Below are 17,952 nucleotides of genomic sequence, written 5' to 3' on the forward strand. Positions count from 1 at the left end.
CATTTTCAAAAAAAAAGAGACATGCTGATACCACTTCAACATGGGAAAGCCTTGATAACAGCACGTTAACTGAAAGGAACCAGACACAAACGGCCACATATTGTTGATTTCAGTGATCTTAGAAATGCCCAGAATTGGCTCATGCAGTGGCAGAGAGCAGATGATGGTTGCAAGGGGCTGGGTGGAGGGGGGTTGTGGAGTGACTGCTAGTGACAGGGGTGTTCTATTGGGGTGATGAAGTGTTCTGGAAATAGATGGTGGTGAGGGCTGCACAACCGTGAGTGTGCAGAAGACTGCTGAGCGCTGTCTCTGGGAGTGCTTGTTGTTGGGGCGGCTTTATTTTGTTCTCATCCTGTAATGTGAAGGGTCATCTTGTGCTGAGACCATTCAACTCCTGTGAGTGGTAAGGCTAAGAGACTTTGCAGAGTCATGTTTCTTTTTTCCCCCTTGCTGAGTGTAGGCAAAAATGGTTTAAGCCTGAGAAAGTGCTCCATATGCAGAAATGTCTTTCAGTTTTGGCTGGTGTAAAAATCTTGTGAGCTTTTTAATCATTTAGGACAGTCTGTAGGGGGAAACAGCCTGTGAAGCCTGGGTGAGACTTGGAAGAGCCGCGCTACCCTCCCAGACACGGGTGGGGATTTCACCCCCATTCAGGCAGTGAAGGGCCAAGACCCGTGAGAGGAGTTGACAGTCATGAATATTTATGTGTATCCGCTGCTTCATCTTGGATATTAATTTCTAGCTGAGTCATTTTGTGGCGGCAGCCTCATCCTACATCAGGAATTTATAGTATCTGCTCTTTGAGGTGAAGAGCTGACAGACTTGATTATTTAACAGTCTATCTTGTATTGATATCTCAGATTCCTTTGTCAATCGCAAAACAGCAGAAATACAGACGTCCTTTAATGCCGATGTGACCTGGAGCAGGTTTAGTTTCTGTACCTCAGTGACCTTATCTGCGTGTGGGGAAGATGATAACAGTGCTTCCCTCAGAGGGGCTGGTGAGAGGAGACTGAGAAGCATAAATGGAAGACTTACACGAGATGCTCATGAATGACAAAATTTAGTGCTCTCAGCCTGGTGAGGCCTCAGGGGCAGAGATGTCAGAACAGAGCAGTCCTAGCCAGAGTTCGATCCGCATTGTCAGGTTTTATGATCACTATCACCACTGTGGGTTATCAGGTAGTTTTAAGACTTGGTAATATGAATTCATGAATAATGTTAAAGACTAGACATCTCAGATCCGGTTTACATAGTTCTCAAGATTTCCTGTGAGAAATGGATATTTTTTCCCCATCTTAAATCTGAGTGGATTCTCTAAAAAAATTCTGTAGTCCTCCATCTTTTTCCTTTAATTCTCCTTTTTTTTAAATAAAAGTTTTTAAATGGAGTTACTGGGGACTGAACTGAGGGCCTCATGCGTGCTGAGCACATACTCTCTCAACTGAGGTATACTCTCCCCCATAATTTTTTTAAACTTTACTTTCTTAGTATTCAGAGGTTAGAGGCCTCTAATTCTTTTTTTGGAGACTTGTCCATAAACCGGTAAATCTAAAATTAATGGACAAAATTTGGTTTATTAAAAAAATCATTAGAACTTTTATCAATCCATTCAAAAGGAAATGCTTATTGAGTTAAAATGTTTCTCCTTTATGGTGATTTCTAATTTTTGGTCTAGCTTAACTTATTAAAAGTAATCCTCATCATCATAATGACCAAGCTTGCTGTGAGTGGACACCTACCAAAGGCTAAACTGTTTTTCTCATGTTTTACTTCAAAGCAGGTGTTTGACGGTAGGTATCAATGTCTCCTTTTTGCAGCTGAGGGATTGAGAGGTGGGCAGCTTGTCCCAAATCAAACGCAGCTGGCGGTGCCTAGCTCGGTGCTGGAACCCAGGCTGCACAGGATGCATTCTCAATTTCTCCTCTGATCAGCCTCCCGTTGAGTGGTTTCCCGAACTCCTGTGAGTCCATAAATGACCGATTTTGGCGATCTCAGCCTGATGAGGCCTTCAAAGGAGAGACACCAGTGAGAATGTGAGACAGAGCGGCATAAATTAAAATTGTACATTTTCACAAATGTTGCATTCTCAGGTAATGACTTAAATAGTTTATGTTTTCTTTATATTAGTGCTATGTAAGCACTAAAAACAAAACATTAAAAATGATTATAGTGCAAAATAGGAGTGGGCTTTGAAAGTCCAATCATTGCTAATGATGTTGCTTGTTTTTCTCTAGTGGTGCTTATTGACAGAATAATTTACAATGACTGAATTTGTTTTATGTATGTAGTCTTAGTATGGAGGAAAAGTTTGTCAGTGCATATTGAAAGTAAAATCTTTACTCTTTTCTTTCCTGATGATAAATATGTACGTTGTTTCCATGGCTTAAGTATATTTCCTCATTTGTGAAATTTGAGTGATGCCGTTTACCATGTCTGACTGTGAGAGGTAGACGCCTTGTATACAAAGCATCCAAGAGCTGCTTAGTAAAAATGTGCTGTCACAATGACAGATAGTTTAGAAGGATCAACTGTGAATACTAAAGAGGGTGGCTTGTTTCTGATGCATATTCAATATGGATATATATGAATATGGCTTAAAGTAACAAGGATTCAGGGTTTTGTGTGTGTGTGTGCGTGCAGTATGAAGTTTTAATGAAATCTGTATCATTCTATTGAGACAGGGACTAGTTAAATTGACTTAAGCAGACGACCTTGAAGATTATTTACACAGAATGTGTATTGTTACAACTCAGTGTTCATGCTGCCGTGTAACTATACACTCAGATATTTAAATTCGTAGGACTCTGACCAGAAGCATTAAGTTTAGAAAAATCCACATTGATCATTTTCAGGGAATAAGCTTCTCTCTTTTGTGATTAAAGAAAATTTTGATTTATTTTTCTGCACTCTTAATAGGTTTTAAAATATCAAAACATTGATTTGACATGTCAGCTTTTTTAATAGAAAAAAGCTCATGCTGTTTTAATATGTAAATAAATGTTTTTGTATTTCAATACACTTCTATGATTTCCTGGCTCTTTGAGAAGTATTTTGCAAGATACTTAGATTACCTCCTGTTGGAAAAATACAGACATGACTTTTATGAATATAGGCCTAGTACAGGTCTGTTGGTTTTTGCTACAGTGCAAGACATGAGGACTAGGAGAGCAGTATGTGCTACATAAGCTTTTAGTTATCTGATTCTTGTTTCTGATCCACAGGCAATTTTTGTGTTGCACCTTTCCAGGCAACCAGGAAGGCCTTTTAAGCCATAGGTGGCGCTGTTACACCTTCTTACAGTCTTAACTTTCCTGTTTGTAAAGGAAGTCTTAAACAACTTTTTTTTTTTTTTTTGATTCCTTTGCTTAGTGATTCAGGGTAGCACAATGTCCATTATGTCTGACTACCTGGAACTATTATTCTGCTTATGTCTTAGTTTTATTCTATCATCTCGCTGTGAACATTTCAGACTTCCTGTGCAAACAGTTGCAACATCGGACTTTTCTTGCAGTGTTAGAAACCAGTGAGCCGGGATTTTATAAAAGAGCTAGAAGCGGCCTCTGGAGCACCTTAAAGCTGAAAAGTGTACTGAGTTCCCTAAGTATTATCCCCACCGCTGTGTGTCAATGGGTGGTAGGAGATTTGGTACATATACAAAAGGGTGTGGTGTTTTGACTTGGGTTTGCGTGCACGCGCTGCCACTGAGCTACGTGATCCTGAGTCAGTTCTTTCTGAGTTTTTCCCTCGTCTGTGAGATGGGGACACTCATTTCTGCTTTGTAGAATTGTGAGAATTAGAAATTATGTAAAGTGTTTAGCACAGTGTGTATGACAAGAGGGCTCATAATCTTAACTGCTGTTTGGTGTGAAGCCATCATTTGATAGTCTTTGGCAATTACTGAGAAACAGGAAAATAAGAAAAGCTGGTTTTATGATGAAAGATATTTGAGGAGGTTCCATAGTTCCTATACACATAATTTAGCATCAGCAGAGTCAGGACAGTTACACAGTCGCCCTGAACCAATGTTAAGCCACAGAATTTTTGTTACTTCATATATGTTGGGGCTTAAGGGGACCCAATACTTATACACATGTTGTGTCCAGCAGCCAACTGAGAGATGACAAAGAAGAACAGGCAGGCGATAAGTGTCTCCTTTATTACTGATGAAGCCACGTTCTCCATGAAATTCAGGGCTGTGGGAGAGTGAGTGTCATGACACTATGTCCCAGAATTAGAGACTTACGCAGTCCCAGGTAACTCTGGTCCACAGCGAGCATTCCCTTGAGAGATTCTGACCCATAATGCACAGGACTGTCTTGCCATGGAACTGAGCATCCCGGCTGCTTCCTAAGGGTGGCCAACACTGGAGGGGAAGGAAAGCTTTCATATGCCCTGCTTGTCTCCCCGGACTCACACCTCAATCTGTTAGTGTGAGGAGGGCTAGCCGTGGGCCAGTGGTCAGGAGTGTGAAGGGAGAAGCAGTCTCCCATGGACCAGAGGAGTGGGGAGGAGGGAATCCCCCCTCAGTTTAAACAGGTGGTGGCTTGAAACAGAAGGGTGCTCCTCAAGAGTTTATAAGAGGGGAAATAAGTATTTCCTTTGGGACTCAGAATAGTCATGAAACACAGAAGATGATTAGATGGGAGACTTGTAAATCACTTTCTTATTAAATTGAAATTTGTTGGGCACCAAAAATGTGCTACATTCTTTTCTGAGAGTTTTACAGAAATGAATCCTCCAATTTTCACAACAAGTGAGTAAGAAAGATTTGATTGTTATCCCAGGTTTACAGTGTGGAAATTGAGGCACACAGAGGGTAAGTAATTTGGCCAAGGTAACAGAGCTAGTAAGTGGCAGAGCTGGGATTTAAATCCTGGCTATCTGGTTTCCAGGCTCCCAGGGATGGGCTTTGGGTGTTTACAGGTATCTGCATCCCTGGATCTCTGTACCTCTGCATCAGTTAGACCAGAAAGGACAGGGAAAGTGGAGTTATACAGGTGCTCACAGTCGTGTCTCAGCCACTGTCCATGGAGTGTGCCCCGTGATTGGCATTAATTGTTTTCCAGGCAGTAGATCTGTTCTTATAACAGAAATTTAGTCCATTGAGTTAATCTAGAAACCCTTCCTGCTCTGCTTCTGTCCACGCTTGCCATGTGACTGCCTGCCCGAGATTGGGCCGTGGAGGAGAATCTGTACTCATGGTTGAACTCTGATATTTCAATCTGGTTTGTAGTTTCACATCTCCTGTTACATTAATAAATTAAATTTCTGGTTTTCTTGCATCAGTGTGTCATAAGTTTGCTTAATGTGAAACCAGTCCATGGGAGCCCAGGGGTGCTGACGGTATAATTTCTGAGCATGTGGCATTTCTACCCGTGCAGAAATGGCTGGAGGATGTCCACCTTCCTCACTGATTTCTCCCAGCAGCAGGGTCCTCTCCCACCCCCGGATGTGAGGATGGGATCTCTCTGAGTAGGCCATTCAGAGGCCGAGTCCACCAATCCGAAAATGATGAAGTACCTGGAAGTGGGTTTAATAGAAGACAAGGGCTTCCAGGTTGTCAGATGTGCTGTTCGAGTCCATTTGGTGAAAAGCTGTCCACTGTCTGTGGTTGAGCTGCTTCTTTGCTGTTTAAAAGTCTGTATTACATGAAGGGATTTTAAAAAACAGAAAGGTGTGATTTCAGGTGGTACATCCGCACCGGTGAGTAGTGCTGGATGACCGCCTGTGTGAGGAATAGACAGAGTCTTACAAACTTCATAAAACAGCTTTTAAAGCTCTTCCATCTGAGTGCACTTCGTATGGGGTCCAGTTCATGACTGGTCGCGCTGAGAGGGCACGTAACTGATGATGGCAGAAAGGACACGGAGGCATCAAAAAGGTCCCAGACATGTTCTCTGTTTAGAGGATGGGGCACAGAGTAATATATTTGAGATGGTTTTTCATTGAACACTTTTGAGTATTTTCTAGGACTCCCCAATCCCCCATGGTTCCATGCAGCTGGGTGTCCCCTCAGTGCAGCTCTGTCAGCGCTTGCCCTGGGCTGACGCGGTGTCACGGGGAGCAGGACGGTCAGTGTCCCCGGCTCCTCCGAGCTCCGTCTCCTCATCCGCAGAGCCGGGTTTCTCATCCGTGTCTACTTAGTAGGATTGCTGAGAATCACACGTGATGGTTGTCAGGTGTGATTTGTGGTTGTCTCTGTGATTGGCGTATAGTCAATATTTGATAGAAACACTTGTTTTTTATTATAATTGTGGCTCCTAGATTGCAGTGGTTTTTAGTCTGCATTTATTTTTTTATATAAATTTATTCTTATTTTTAAGTAAGCACTTGTATTTATTTATTTTCATGAAGGTACTGGGGATTGAAGCCAGGAACATGTGCGTGCACAACAGGTGCTCTACAATGGAGTAATACCCACCCTCCTTGTCTGCACTTAAAAATAAATATTTCAATACACAAAATATTTCTTAAACACCATCATGGGTCCTATTTTCTGCATAGACAATTGAATACATATGCCATCTCAATAAGAATAAATGTCATAGGGACATACCTTTCTAAATCTGTTTACATGTTTTAAAACGATCATAGCTAGTGAAAAACACGAGTCTTGGATCCACTACTTCTTAGGGTCTGCTTTGCCATCATGGGGAATTACATTCTACAGAGAAGGCTAATTGGATCTCATTGATATTTGGATGATTTTGCAATGTTCAAGGCTTTCAAAAGCTGACCGTTTTGTATTTTAAACTAACTACAAAGTTATCTTCTAGAAGTTGTAAGTCCTTAGCTTGTGAAGTGCCCAGTAATTCAGTTTGTATATGTCTGTGTCTCTGTGAACGTGTATGTGTGTGATTTCAGGAATGTAGCAATAAGTTCCATATAGCCTTCTGAAATCTTTCTCCTCCAGTTCAAGGTGTAGGTATATATTTACACAAATAAATTGATACTCTTTTGTGATTTGGCATATTGGTGGGAATAAGAGGTTCTCATAATTGTTTCAGAAGGGTTGGGGAGCATGAGCTTAGAAAATGGGAGGAGATAGAGGCAGGGAGGTTCTTTAAACTTTGTGCAAGATGAGAAACAGTAGCTTTTCTTTTTTCTTCTAAAGCAAACTGGCACTGAATTGTAACATACTAATACTCAGAATTGCTTTTCTGATCAGAGACAAGTGCCTCAGATTTTTCAAGGCAACATGAATGATGAAATGTGTTTTAGCAGTTATCTTTAAAAGTAGTTTTATTTTTCAAGTATAAGTCTATAGACTGTTCTTTTTTTCCAGCTGTACAAGAATTTCTCATTGATCCAGGTACGTGATCAATGTGTTTAGTTTCTTTGGGTTATTTATTTTTTTTAAGTGCTTGATTCATTCTGGTGTGAATGAATGTTTAAAATTTCTGGATTTTGATCTTTAAAACTTGCTGATTTATCAGAACTGCAAAAAACCTGATGTTTGTTCCTTGTTTGGTGGGGCAACCTATTGATTTATGTTGTCTGTTATAGAGGGAAATTCTTCCTCTAGCCTGTAGATAATTAAGTGAATGGTTTGCAGTGTGCCTTAAAAATTATTTGAATGCATTGAGCATGTTTGTCCAGTGAATTTTGGATTGAGTCATAATAATGACTTTGCTTTGATTCTGTGGCTTTTGTCCTCTCCACAAGAATTTGAATTCTGTTGCATTTTGTATTCGTGTTCTTAACAGGGGAAGGAATTTTGCATTTTTTACAGAGGTGGGTTTTCCTATCCCCTCTGAATTCCTTCTGTAATTGATACAGCGAAAATCTGTTATTGCAGTGCTTAATTATTTCATAAAAAATTTTTTGGCTTAATCAGAAACAATGACAAAGAATGATAATAAAAAATACGAAAACCTTCCTTCCTTTGAAGAATAGAAATGAGGTGGTCAGGCTCACGCATGCTTTGTACCTGACACACTTACTCTCATGTCATTGTGTATCATGAGTCGGAGATGGAGTTGCTTCAGGTTTATAGATTTTTGTTTTAACATTTGTGTTGAATTCATTCTCTAGGCATGATGATTCCTGTTGCCTTTGTGGAAAGTGTAGATGAAGGGAAACAAATGCTTTGTTTTGTTTTCAGGAGGCCTGAGATGCTGATGAGAAAAGAGTAGAGGGTGGGCTGAGGAAAATAGTGATAGACCCTCACCTCCAGGCTGAAATTGATGAACAAAGAAATCAATTAAGTGTATTGGTATTTGACTAATAGAAGTCAGACAGCCCAGACTGTCTAGTTATGCCCAAAGGAAAGTACTGAATTCACCTGCAGAATTAGGTGCTTTACCATGTAGAAGCAGCTTAGAGCAATCAGAAAAATCAGTCTTATGATGAGATATAAAAAGAATATAATATCTTTTATTTCTGAAACTTTTCTACATTAAGTTGTGTAGAGCTAAAATTAAGTTTCAAGCACCAGGAGTTAAGAGTTTAGGTGGTTCTGTGGGATCGTTATTCAGGGATGTGTCTAGACCCTGCTGGAGTGGCCGAAGCTGGCAGGAAAAGATCCAGAGCCAGGATTTGTCATCCTAGGATGTCCTCCATAATGGTTCCATGTGGGAGCCCATGATTGAGTTAACAAGTTGTAACACATCCCAGCCGCCTGTCAACTTTAAGAAAAAAAATGTGCTTATTAACTGCTTTAAAGCAAACACCTGTGCATCCTCACTCCTGTCTCCTTGCCATAAAAAGCAGAGACAATGCCTTGCTTGCATATTTGAGGTTATAGATAGCACACTGCTTATTGCAGAGCAATGACCCAGGCCCTCAGCTATAAACGCCAGGCCTGCGTGGTGTTAGATAGTCTATTATCCCCAAAACAGGGACCAGGCTGGTCTGGTGGTCTGCTTTGTAATGAACATGTCTAAAAAATGTATCTTGTTCCCCTCAGCCCATGACTTCCCTAAAGGTAAACTAAGCCTTAGTACTCATGGTGGAGTCTACAATCTCTGTCTCATCCCTTCTTTCCCCAAGTTCCTGCCTACTATCTCACAACTGTTATTGACTTTTTACTTTGATTATACACAATAAATATGGGAGCATTTGAGAGACTCGTGGATTTGGCTCCCTAATCCCTCTCGCTTTCTTTCCTTTTTCCACAGTCTTGAGAAATTCATTCCGTGTCGGTAAGACTTCCGCCAGCCAGAACCCACAGTTCCAGGTGAGAAGGATGCAGGCTTTATCCCTCCTACCCGAGGGAGAGAGAGGAGATAATTGAGATATGCTCCCCTGTGGTCCCTTCCTGCCCCAGGGCCACTCCAGTTCACCTGCAGCCTTCTGGCCTCTGCTCACAGGGCCTCTGTCCCAGGATTGACCGCAGCCTTTTATTCCCTTGTCAACATTCCCTGTGCCTTTCAGAGGTTGCTCTCTTCTCTGCAATTCAACCCTGGCAGATGTGATGGTGGTCAGCGTGCTGATGGGCAGTTACTTGGGGACTCCCAGGAGCCATGCTGATTCTCCTGAGTCATTCGGGGTTACAGAACTGTCAAGCACTGCAGGAAGCCCATTCACGTGAGTTCAACACAGCATTACATCACTTTCATTTTATTTTTGAATTTTCAGTGGAGAAATTATTTGTAGCACACTGTTCCAGATTTTAGGCCGCCTGCTTTCCTCACCACCATTTCCTTGTTGGCTCTGGTGCTTGTTTTAAGAACCAGGTTTCTTCTCTGGTCATTTGTAGCAGCTGGGCTTGCCGAATCCTTGATTTGCATTTGAAGCAGAATGCTTCTTCGTGATGTCAAACTGATTTTCCTTGTCATGTCTGAATATTTCTTGTACACTCAGCAACAGTTTCAAGTGAAATGCTCTTGTCCAATTTCGGTTAACTAATATTTGCTGATCTCCTGCTTTCATGCTGAGGGCAGTTTCTTCTTCCTGTAATAAATGTTAGCAATTTGCATTTACTATGGAAGGTACTAATCCGAGGTGCTTTTGTTCTTAACAGTTTTAATACAAATCACCCATTAAAATGTACAGCGGATTTTACTCTATGCCCAGAAATGTGCATCCCAGTCAATCTTAGAATATTTTCTTCCCCCCAACAGGAAACCCAGTACGCATAAGCAGACATTATCAACTTCCCCATCCTCCCCAAGCCCCAGGGAGCCACTCTTCTGTCTCTGTGGATTTGCCTGTGCTGAACATTTCATGCAAATCGAGTCACTTCATGTAAGTGGAACCGTCTATTTTGACTGACTTCTTTCACACTGAGTAACGTTTTCAATGTTTGTCCATGTTGTGGCCTGAGTCAGTACTCTATGCTTTGCTATTGCTGAATAATATTTCACTGTATGGCTGGGCCCCTTTGTTTACCCATTCATCACGTGATAGTCATTTGGGTTGTTTCTGTTTTTTGGCTCTGAAAATTAATGGCGAAAAGTAATGGTGAATATTCCTGTAGGAGTTTTTATGTTAACATTTGTTTTCAGTTCTCTTACTTGTGTGCCCAGGAAGCAGAATTGCTGGATCATTCAGAAGCCAAATGTTCAACTCTCTGAGGACGTGCCAGGATGTTTTCCAAAGTGGTCACGCTGTGTTACATCCTCACCAGCAATGGCTGCGGGCTCTGCTTCCTCTGTGTCCTCATTAGTGCTTGTTAATCTTTTTTTGATTTTAACCTATTGTAGTGAATGTGAAGCGGTTTCTCCTAGTTGTTTTGACTTGATTTCCTTTAGAGCTAATGTTATTGAACACCGTTTCATTGTGCTTATTGGCCATTTGTATATTTTCCTTGAAAAATATCTTTTCAGATTCTTTTTTCATTTTTTAATTGAGTTGCCTTTTTATTGTTGAGCTGTGGAATTTTTTTTTTGATACACAAATTCCTTATCAGATAAATGATTTGAAAAAATTTTCTCCTGAGTGTTGTTTTTTCACTTTCTGGATGGTGTCTTTTGAAGCAAAGTTTTAAAGTTTAATGAACTCCAATTTATCTCTGTTTTCATTTTTCCTTGTGCTTTTGGGGTAATATTTAATATCTGATGTATTTTATTAAAACTTGTATATATAAAATAACTTAATTCTTAGGACCGTTCTAGGAGATGGGTGCGGTTGTTGTCCCCAGTCTATGCATCGGAGACTGAGATGCAGAGAATTTGACTGACATATTAGTGTCAAAGCTACCCAGTGCTGTGGGAATTCAGACCCTCATGTTTTTCCCTAGCATCTGAGCTCAACACCACCATGCTCCAATCTTTCCAGGAAACGTTAATGAAAAAATCTTTACTTTTTTGATTTCTTGTTAGATTTTTTTCTTATTGGGGACCTCAAATTCTCATTTTCTTTTCGGATATCAGTGTCGATTTATTTTAGGTCTCATGTAGGGAGAAGCATTGCTATCAGTTAACTTCTTTATTACTCACTCTCCAGTGATGATTGTTGCTAGTTGATCTAATCAAGTCATGCTTAAGTCTTTCCTGCTCATGACACTAACAGCAGAGTCATGACTTATAGAATGCTCAAAGAAGAAAGTACTTGATTGATTTTATTTTGCCAACCAATCAAACCAATCAAATAAAACCCTGGTGTTGACACAGACTATAAGCCCTCCAGAATAGGGTCACTGTCTTCATTGTGTTTCATTTGTTGGGTCACAGTGTCTGGATAGTGCCTTGCTGTCCAGCAGTTTTGTGAGGATACGGTGCTCGTGAATCATTGTAAGGACAGAATTTTGACAACAGACTGTGTTGTTCATTTCACGACGGGAAAGGTAATATAGAATTACTGTTCAGATCTGTTTTAAAATTAAGCTTTGAATTTTGAGAATAGTTCAAGAAGCCATACAAAGCTCTTTTTCACTAATTTTAGATCTATCTTAGACACATTATGTTTACATAGCAGAGTAACTTATCAAGTAGATTTAACAAAAGGAGTGTTATATTGATTATTTGTTTTAGTTGAAATATTCTACCAGGGATAAAGTCATAAGTGCCCATAAATGAACAAATATATTTGTATTTAAATGCAACATGGGAGCAGACTACATATGTTTCTATATAATATATATGACTGTGTGTTTTAATCTTTCTGTCAGTGTTTTAATAGTTTTTCAGCAATTTTGTAACTTTAGAATTCTTCTATGGAAATCACCCCCAATTCTAGTGCAGTTTGTACTGTGTATCCTGTCTTATGCATGGGATTCCACTGTCCCCTCAGTGAGGAATTTCCTCTCCTATTGTGTTAGGAGCAGAGTTAAAGGAACTGTGATTTCTAGGCCTTTGCTCTCCATGTGTTTGCAGTTGGCTCTCAGTCACGATTTTCCCTTTCCAGAGTTTTCATTGTTAAATTAGAATTTCTGAAAATAACTATTAATATGTTGCATTGGTCTCCCTAGAAACTTGACGTCTTTGTGCTTTTCAGTTTTCAATTTATGAAAAATGCAAATGCACTCTTGTTTTTAAGTTGTCCTTTTTCAATAGATATTTATCTCTTAATTGATAGAATAATTTTTTCCCAATGAATGAATCGGTGTGCATGTTTTAAAGGATAACTTACTTTTTATTTTTCTTATTGTAACAGTAATATTCATTGTAGAGAATTTAGTAAATAAGGATTAACACAGTAATAACTTCACAATGGCCTCTAATCTCACCTGGAGATACAGTTGTAAGGTTTGAAATTGAGAATTATAAGTCCTCTCAAATTTTTCTTTTTCAAGTACGTATTGGTTACTGAGATCCTCGAATTCCCATATGAATTGTAGCAGCAGATAGTCAGTTTCTGCAGAGGAGCCCGCTGGGATTGTGATCGAGACCACGTTGAATATACGGATCGCTCTGGGGAGCACTGCCATTCCAAGAGCACTTTTTTTGATAGGGGAATGTGTGTGGAGTGTCTGTCCTGGTATTTAGGTCTTCTTTAACTTTTTTTTTTCAACAATGCTTTGAGTTTACAGAGTATTATTTTACTTTAATTATCTTTGCCTTTATATTGAGGACAAGTGTGCAAGGTACCGGGATCAGAAGTGTATTTGAGCCCCGCAACTTGCTGCCACCATGGACGCTGCGCTCTTGCTTCACCCGCTGTACAATCTTGCACAGAATACGACCTCAGTAACTCTCTCTTGAATGAATGATTATATGATTGTTGGATGATGCTTGAGAGTCCTTGTGATGATTTTTTTCCCCAGCCTTTCCCCAGTTCTTAACTATGCCCTTTCTCTTCCTAAACTCCAGCCTGGGTTTCAGCCTGCCTGTGGCATTGATTTTCCTTGTCTGTGGACTCTTCCTTTCACTGGTTCCCGATAATGTTACATGTGGGCTGTGGAAACTTGCTAGATGTCAAGAAAGAGCTAATCCATTGTAGGCCAGTATTTTTAGAGTTTGTTATTGTTTTATTGATTGAAATTAAATGAGGCTGCCCCCTGAGCCCTCCCGTGAGCACTTTTGACCTTCCTACAGCTGATACTGCTCTAGTTGCTGCATGTGCCCTTTCCCCAGCCTTGATTTTGTAATTGAATAAGTCACCATCACTGGAGCCCTCTCTTTAAAAGATAAAGAGAACATTTGCTCCTTTTCCCTGTTTGGGGACTTCGATGAGATGAGATCCCAGATAAAGAATGGAGCCCCACCTCTTTCTGACCCCCGCTGTTTCCGTTCCTTTCTTCAGGGGAAAAGAGTACAATTCAACAGTATAAAGATTGATTGTGAGCTAATGAGATAGACAAGACAACCGATCATTTATTAAGTAACCTTTCATGATAGAAACAAATGTATTATACACACAAACAGCACACAAAGCACTGTAGTACCATGGTTACAATCGTGGGTCCAAGTTCGTGTCCTGCTCTGGAGAGACCAGTCCTGTGAGATGGAGAACTGGTAAGTCGGCTTAGCCTCTCCAGAACTGGTTTTCTGTCCTGCAGAGACGGGGCTCGCTAGGCGTCCCCCCCGTAGAGGTGCTGTGGGGTGTAAATGATGCGCATGGGCAACCTGAGCACAGCTGCTCATTCCTCGTAAGTGCAGGGTAGCATAGCTTTTGCGGTGATGGCTTTATGACCGCCCCATGTAGACTGTCAGTGCTCTGAAGGGATGCCTTGTGGTTTGGAGATGGGATTCTCACTTCTGTAAATACCCAAGTGTAGTGTTATTGGGCCCTGCTGATTTCAGTCTATTCTTTAGAAAGTACATATTGTAGATATATTTTTCAAGCATGCGTGCTTTTTTTCTTTTACTATTTAAAGTTCTACCCTCTCATCTCTTGGTGTTACTTTTCATGGAATCCAGGAAACAGTCCTAAGCTACCTGCCTCTTCACACTTTTCCGTGGTGGTTTCCTTCCCTGATTAGAAGAGGGTTTTGCATAGGAAATTTTATTTGTTCCCCTTTTCTTGGAGTCTCTCTCTCTGTCTGCCCATCTCTCACCTCTCAATCTGTCCATTTCTCAACCCACTGCTTCTTCTGACATGTTCCAAAACGCATTTCAGGTAGCTTACAGAAGAACAGATACCAAATAAACAGGTGAGAAAATGGGGCCCAGTTCAGACAGTGAGGCTAGGAGCGAGCCTGTGTGAGGATTGCAGGCGTGAGACACATGTCTCTGCCATGTGACTTATAAGATCGACAGCAGCAGTGTGCTTCAAGCTCCCAGCAGACACAGGGAAGCAGGATTTGAGGGAGATGCTTACTGGCTGTGAAATAAATAAGTGACTTAGGAGAAGCCCAGCCTTTCCAGCTACTAAGGCTTAGGAGAATATTTTGAGTGTCTTCCAAAATCAGAGTATGGCATCTTTTCTTTTTCAGAGTTCTATGTATAGTTGGTTACATTCTATACCTGGAAATTTCTCCAAAACTGCTTCCCACGTGAGTCCCATGGCTCGGGGATTGGGTGGTTCTGCTCATTGATGGGGGTTGGCCAGAAACAGAAAATGAGAGCCTCAAAGGGGCCTGGGATTTGTCAGTTATGTTTTGTCAGTGCTGTAGGGTTCAAGAAATGCTTTCACCGTTTCTCTCCATCTGAGGCGGCAGCGTAATCTCTTACCAGCATCAGGAGCTCAGGGCCACGGGATGGTGGGGGCTGACTGCACTGCCGTCAAGACAGCTGAGCTAGTCACTGCAGGTGTGGTTCTTTTACATACTGCATTTCATGTTCTTTACTAGAATGTTTCAACAGGGAGTTAATTAACTGAGTTAATTAACATTTAATAAATATGATCTTTGTTGAAAAGACAGTTATAGGCAGAATATAAGCTGTGAAGTCTTTAAAAACGGTTTCATTACTGAAATTTCATTTGGGGAGATACACGGTTTATCTTATATATGGCTCTCTTTTAAAGTAACAAAGAAACAAGACAGAAAAGGCAGAGGATGATTTCTGTTCTTCCTCTCGGCTTGCAGGTGCCCTCACCCCCAGTAGCATCAATCAAGACACCAGCACTGACACTGGCCGTGCTCAGAACTGCCTCAGCCCTGAAGACACTGCTGACAAATAGAAGGGGGCCACGCCCTGTTACAGCAGGTGCTCTCACTTTATGGGTCCTTATGTAACTGCGTGGTGTTAATCAGGATCGCCCGTCCTACATTGTGTGATGCTGCTGCTTTGTCTCCTAGTTACTTGTTTCTCTAAGTATTCTTGTATTATTCTCCAATGCATAGTACTACACACCGAAAAATGCTTTTTTCAGATGAAAAAGAATGTGCATTTAAAATAATAACTCTGAAAAGGGGGGCAAAAGAGGCTATCCTTGTCCCGCTATTCAAAGATAATAATTAAGACGTTAACGTATATTTTCATCAGTGTGGATCACCTCTGTCATAAAAAACCAGAGAGCACTCTGTGACTGTTTACTGTGTGGACACCTCCATTTTCCATTTGGCTTTTTATATGTTTTTCTACAATATTCTATCTCCTCTGGCATGATTTTTGATGACCAGTATAGCATTCTGTCTTGTGGAGGCATTGTCCATTTTACTTCGGACTTAAATAAACTTTTAAATTCCAAGTATACTTAACTGAAATACTGAAAAGAGAACTGTGGTGGTACAGGAAGGCCCTACCTCCCTTCCCCTTATTTCCGAAGAGTAAAAACTGTTGAAAATTTGATATATATGTTTCATGACCTTTATGCCTATGACATACATATATACACACATATGAGAATTCCATGTATACGTGTGTGTATATATGCTTTATTTAAAAATGAGACCATACTATATGTTTTTCTGCAGCTCGCTTTAATCACTCAGGTGTATATCATAGACGTCCTCCCACTCCAGACTCACCCGGTCCTTTCAGATAGAGTGGAGGGGTCTCCTGATTTGCGGGTGTGGTCTCTTTCCCACGCACACCTTTGGTGAGAGAATGCTGTGGACAAGGCCCTGGACCACGGCGAAACGCTGGCTCCCTCATTGCTCGCAGCTCGTCGTGATTTACCGCATCATTGTCTTGATGGTGGACAGTTAAATTTTCTCCATTTTCCACTGTCAGAAAGGATATTTGACTGGCATCCTTCTTGTACAGACATTCCTGTGATCTTTTATGAGTATCCCCTTAGTTAAGGCTTCTGGAAATTTAGTCCCTGGATGTGACATTTACATTCATCACAGACTCCATTCAAGTAACTCTAGAAATTCCTTCCATAGGGGAATGAAAAGATGCACAATTACTTATGTAACCAATTCTCTATTGCTGGATATGATTTCACTTCAGTTTTTCTTCCCACCATTGTAAACAGTGCTGTGTAAATGCCCTGATGGGTACATCTTTTTGGACCTAATTTGTTTTTTCCTAAAGGAAACGATTCCAAGAAGTGGTGTTGAGTCATTGTGTACGTACGTTTTTCAGAGTTTACATATCCATTGACATGTCGTCCTCTGAAAATGTCGCTCATGGTTTCTTCTCCCACAGATGGACACTAGATAGAATATCTTTTAAAAATATTTGCCAATATGATGAGCAAAAGTGCTTTTTCATTGTTTTAGTTTGCATTTGATGACCAGTGAGGTATTGAGCATTTTTCACTCATTAGCCATTTGACTTTTTTAAAATGAATGATTCCTTTTATCCTTTGCACACATTTAAGTGGGGGAGCTTCTTGTTGGTTTGTGACAGCTCTTTGTATGTTATGAACATTAACTTCTTGTCTTCAACAACATGTATCACAGAGCTTTTTCTTGTCATTTCTTTCCTTTCATTTTGTTTAGGAGGATTTTTATTTTGGTAGTGTCTCAAAATATTCTTATGATAATAAATGTATTCCTTATGTGTTTTATCTTTGAAATTATTCTTAAAAATAATTTCTTATACTGGAATAAATCTCTGTAGGTTTTTTTTAATCTCTAAGATGGAGATGATAATAGTACTTGTTAATGTAAGGGTAAGTTGAGTTAATAAGAGCAAAGTGTTGTATTTGCTGTTATTAGTACTTTTTTATATTTACATCACTGTCTGTAAATTATCTTGTGGTCCTTATGAGAGGAATAGTATTTATTCTTTCTAGGTGATTGTCTGATTGTCTCAGGACAATTACTGAAGTCATACTTTTCTCTTTGATTTGAAATCCCACCTTTACAAAATACTTGTGTACACTAGAGTCTCTTTTTGAGCTCATGGTTCCCTTCTGTCAATCTGCCTTTCTTACTCCAGCACCATAACTTACATATTGTAAAAATTTATTTAATAATTGGCAGTCTGAATTTTTTTCATTCTTTTCTTCCATCCCAAATTTTCTTGTCTAGTATTATGATTTTATTATTCCTGAAGAATTCCAAAATATTTTGTTCAAGTTAAAAAAAATCAGATTGGAGTTGTCATGGGAGTTTTCAGTAAGTTTTGAATTATTCTGATGAGAACTTACATCTTTACAAAACTGCTTTCCTCCATGCAATTTGTTGATGTCTCTACATTCTCACCTCTTACTTTACCCCTCAGTACAGCCCTGAAGTTTCTCCATTTAGAACATGGGCATTATTTTTTAACTTATTCCAGATTATTG

General features: G+C 40.1%; 1 protein-coding gene and 1 long non-coding RNA gene across 2 annotated transcripts in view; both read left to right on the forward strand.

Moving 5' to 3' along the window:
* The window catches only part of LOC140694778 (uncharacterized), a 30,798-nt gene extending 15,325 nt beyond the window's left edge, over window positions 1-15,473 (forward strand). Inside the window, exons 4-10 of the mRNA XM_072957846.1 lie at window positions 7,289-7,315; window positions 9,123-9,181; window positions 9,414-9,531; window positions 10,068-10,191; window positions 14,762-14,821; window positions 14,920-15,077; window positions 15,356-15,473. Of these exons, the coding sequence (XP_072813947.1) occupies window positions 7,289-7,315; window positions 9,123-9,181; window positions 9,414-9,419 (92 nt within the window). The 3' untranslated portion in view covers window positions 9,420-9,531; window positions 10,068-10,191; window positions 14,762-14,821; window positions 14,920-15,077; window positions 15,356-15,473. The remainder of the gene's footprint in view (window positions 1-7,288; window positions 7,316-9,122; window positions 9,182-9,413; window positions 9,532-10,067; window positions 10,192-14,761; window positions 14,822-14,919; window positions 15,078-15,355) is intronic.
* On the forward strand, window positions 11,044-13,175 carry LOC140694787 (uncharacterized). The gene is made up of 2 exons (XR_012070425.1): window positions 11,044-11,262; window positions 12,917-13,175. It is a non-coding gene; the product is annotated as an uncharacterized lncRNA (long non-coding RNA).
* Window positions 15,474-17,952: the final 2,479 nt, after the last annotated feature.

Source organism: Vicugna pacos, unplaced genomic scaffold (genome assembly GCF_048564905.1).
Source record: "Vicugna pacos unplaced genomic scaffold, VicPac4 scaffold_104, whole genome shotgun sequence".
Lineage (NCBI taxonomy): Eukaryota > Metazoa > Chordata > Mammalia > Artiodactyla > Camelidae > Vicugna > Vicugna pacos.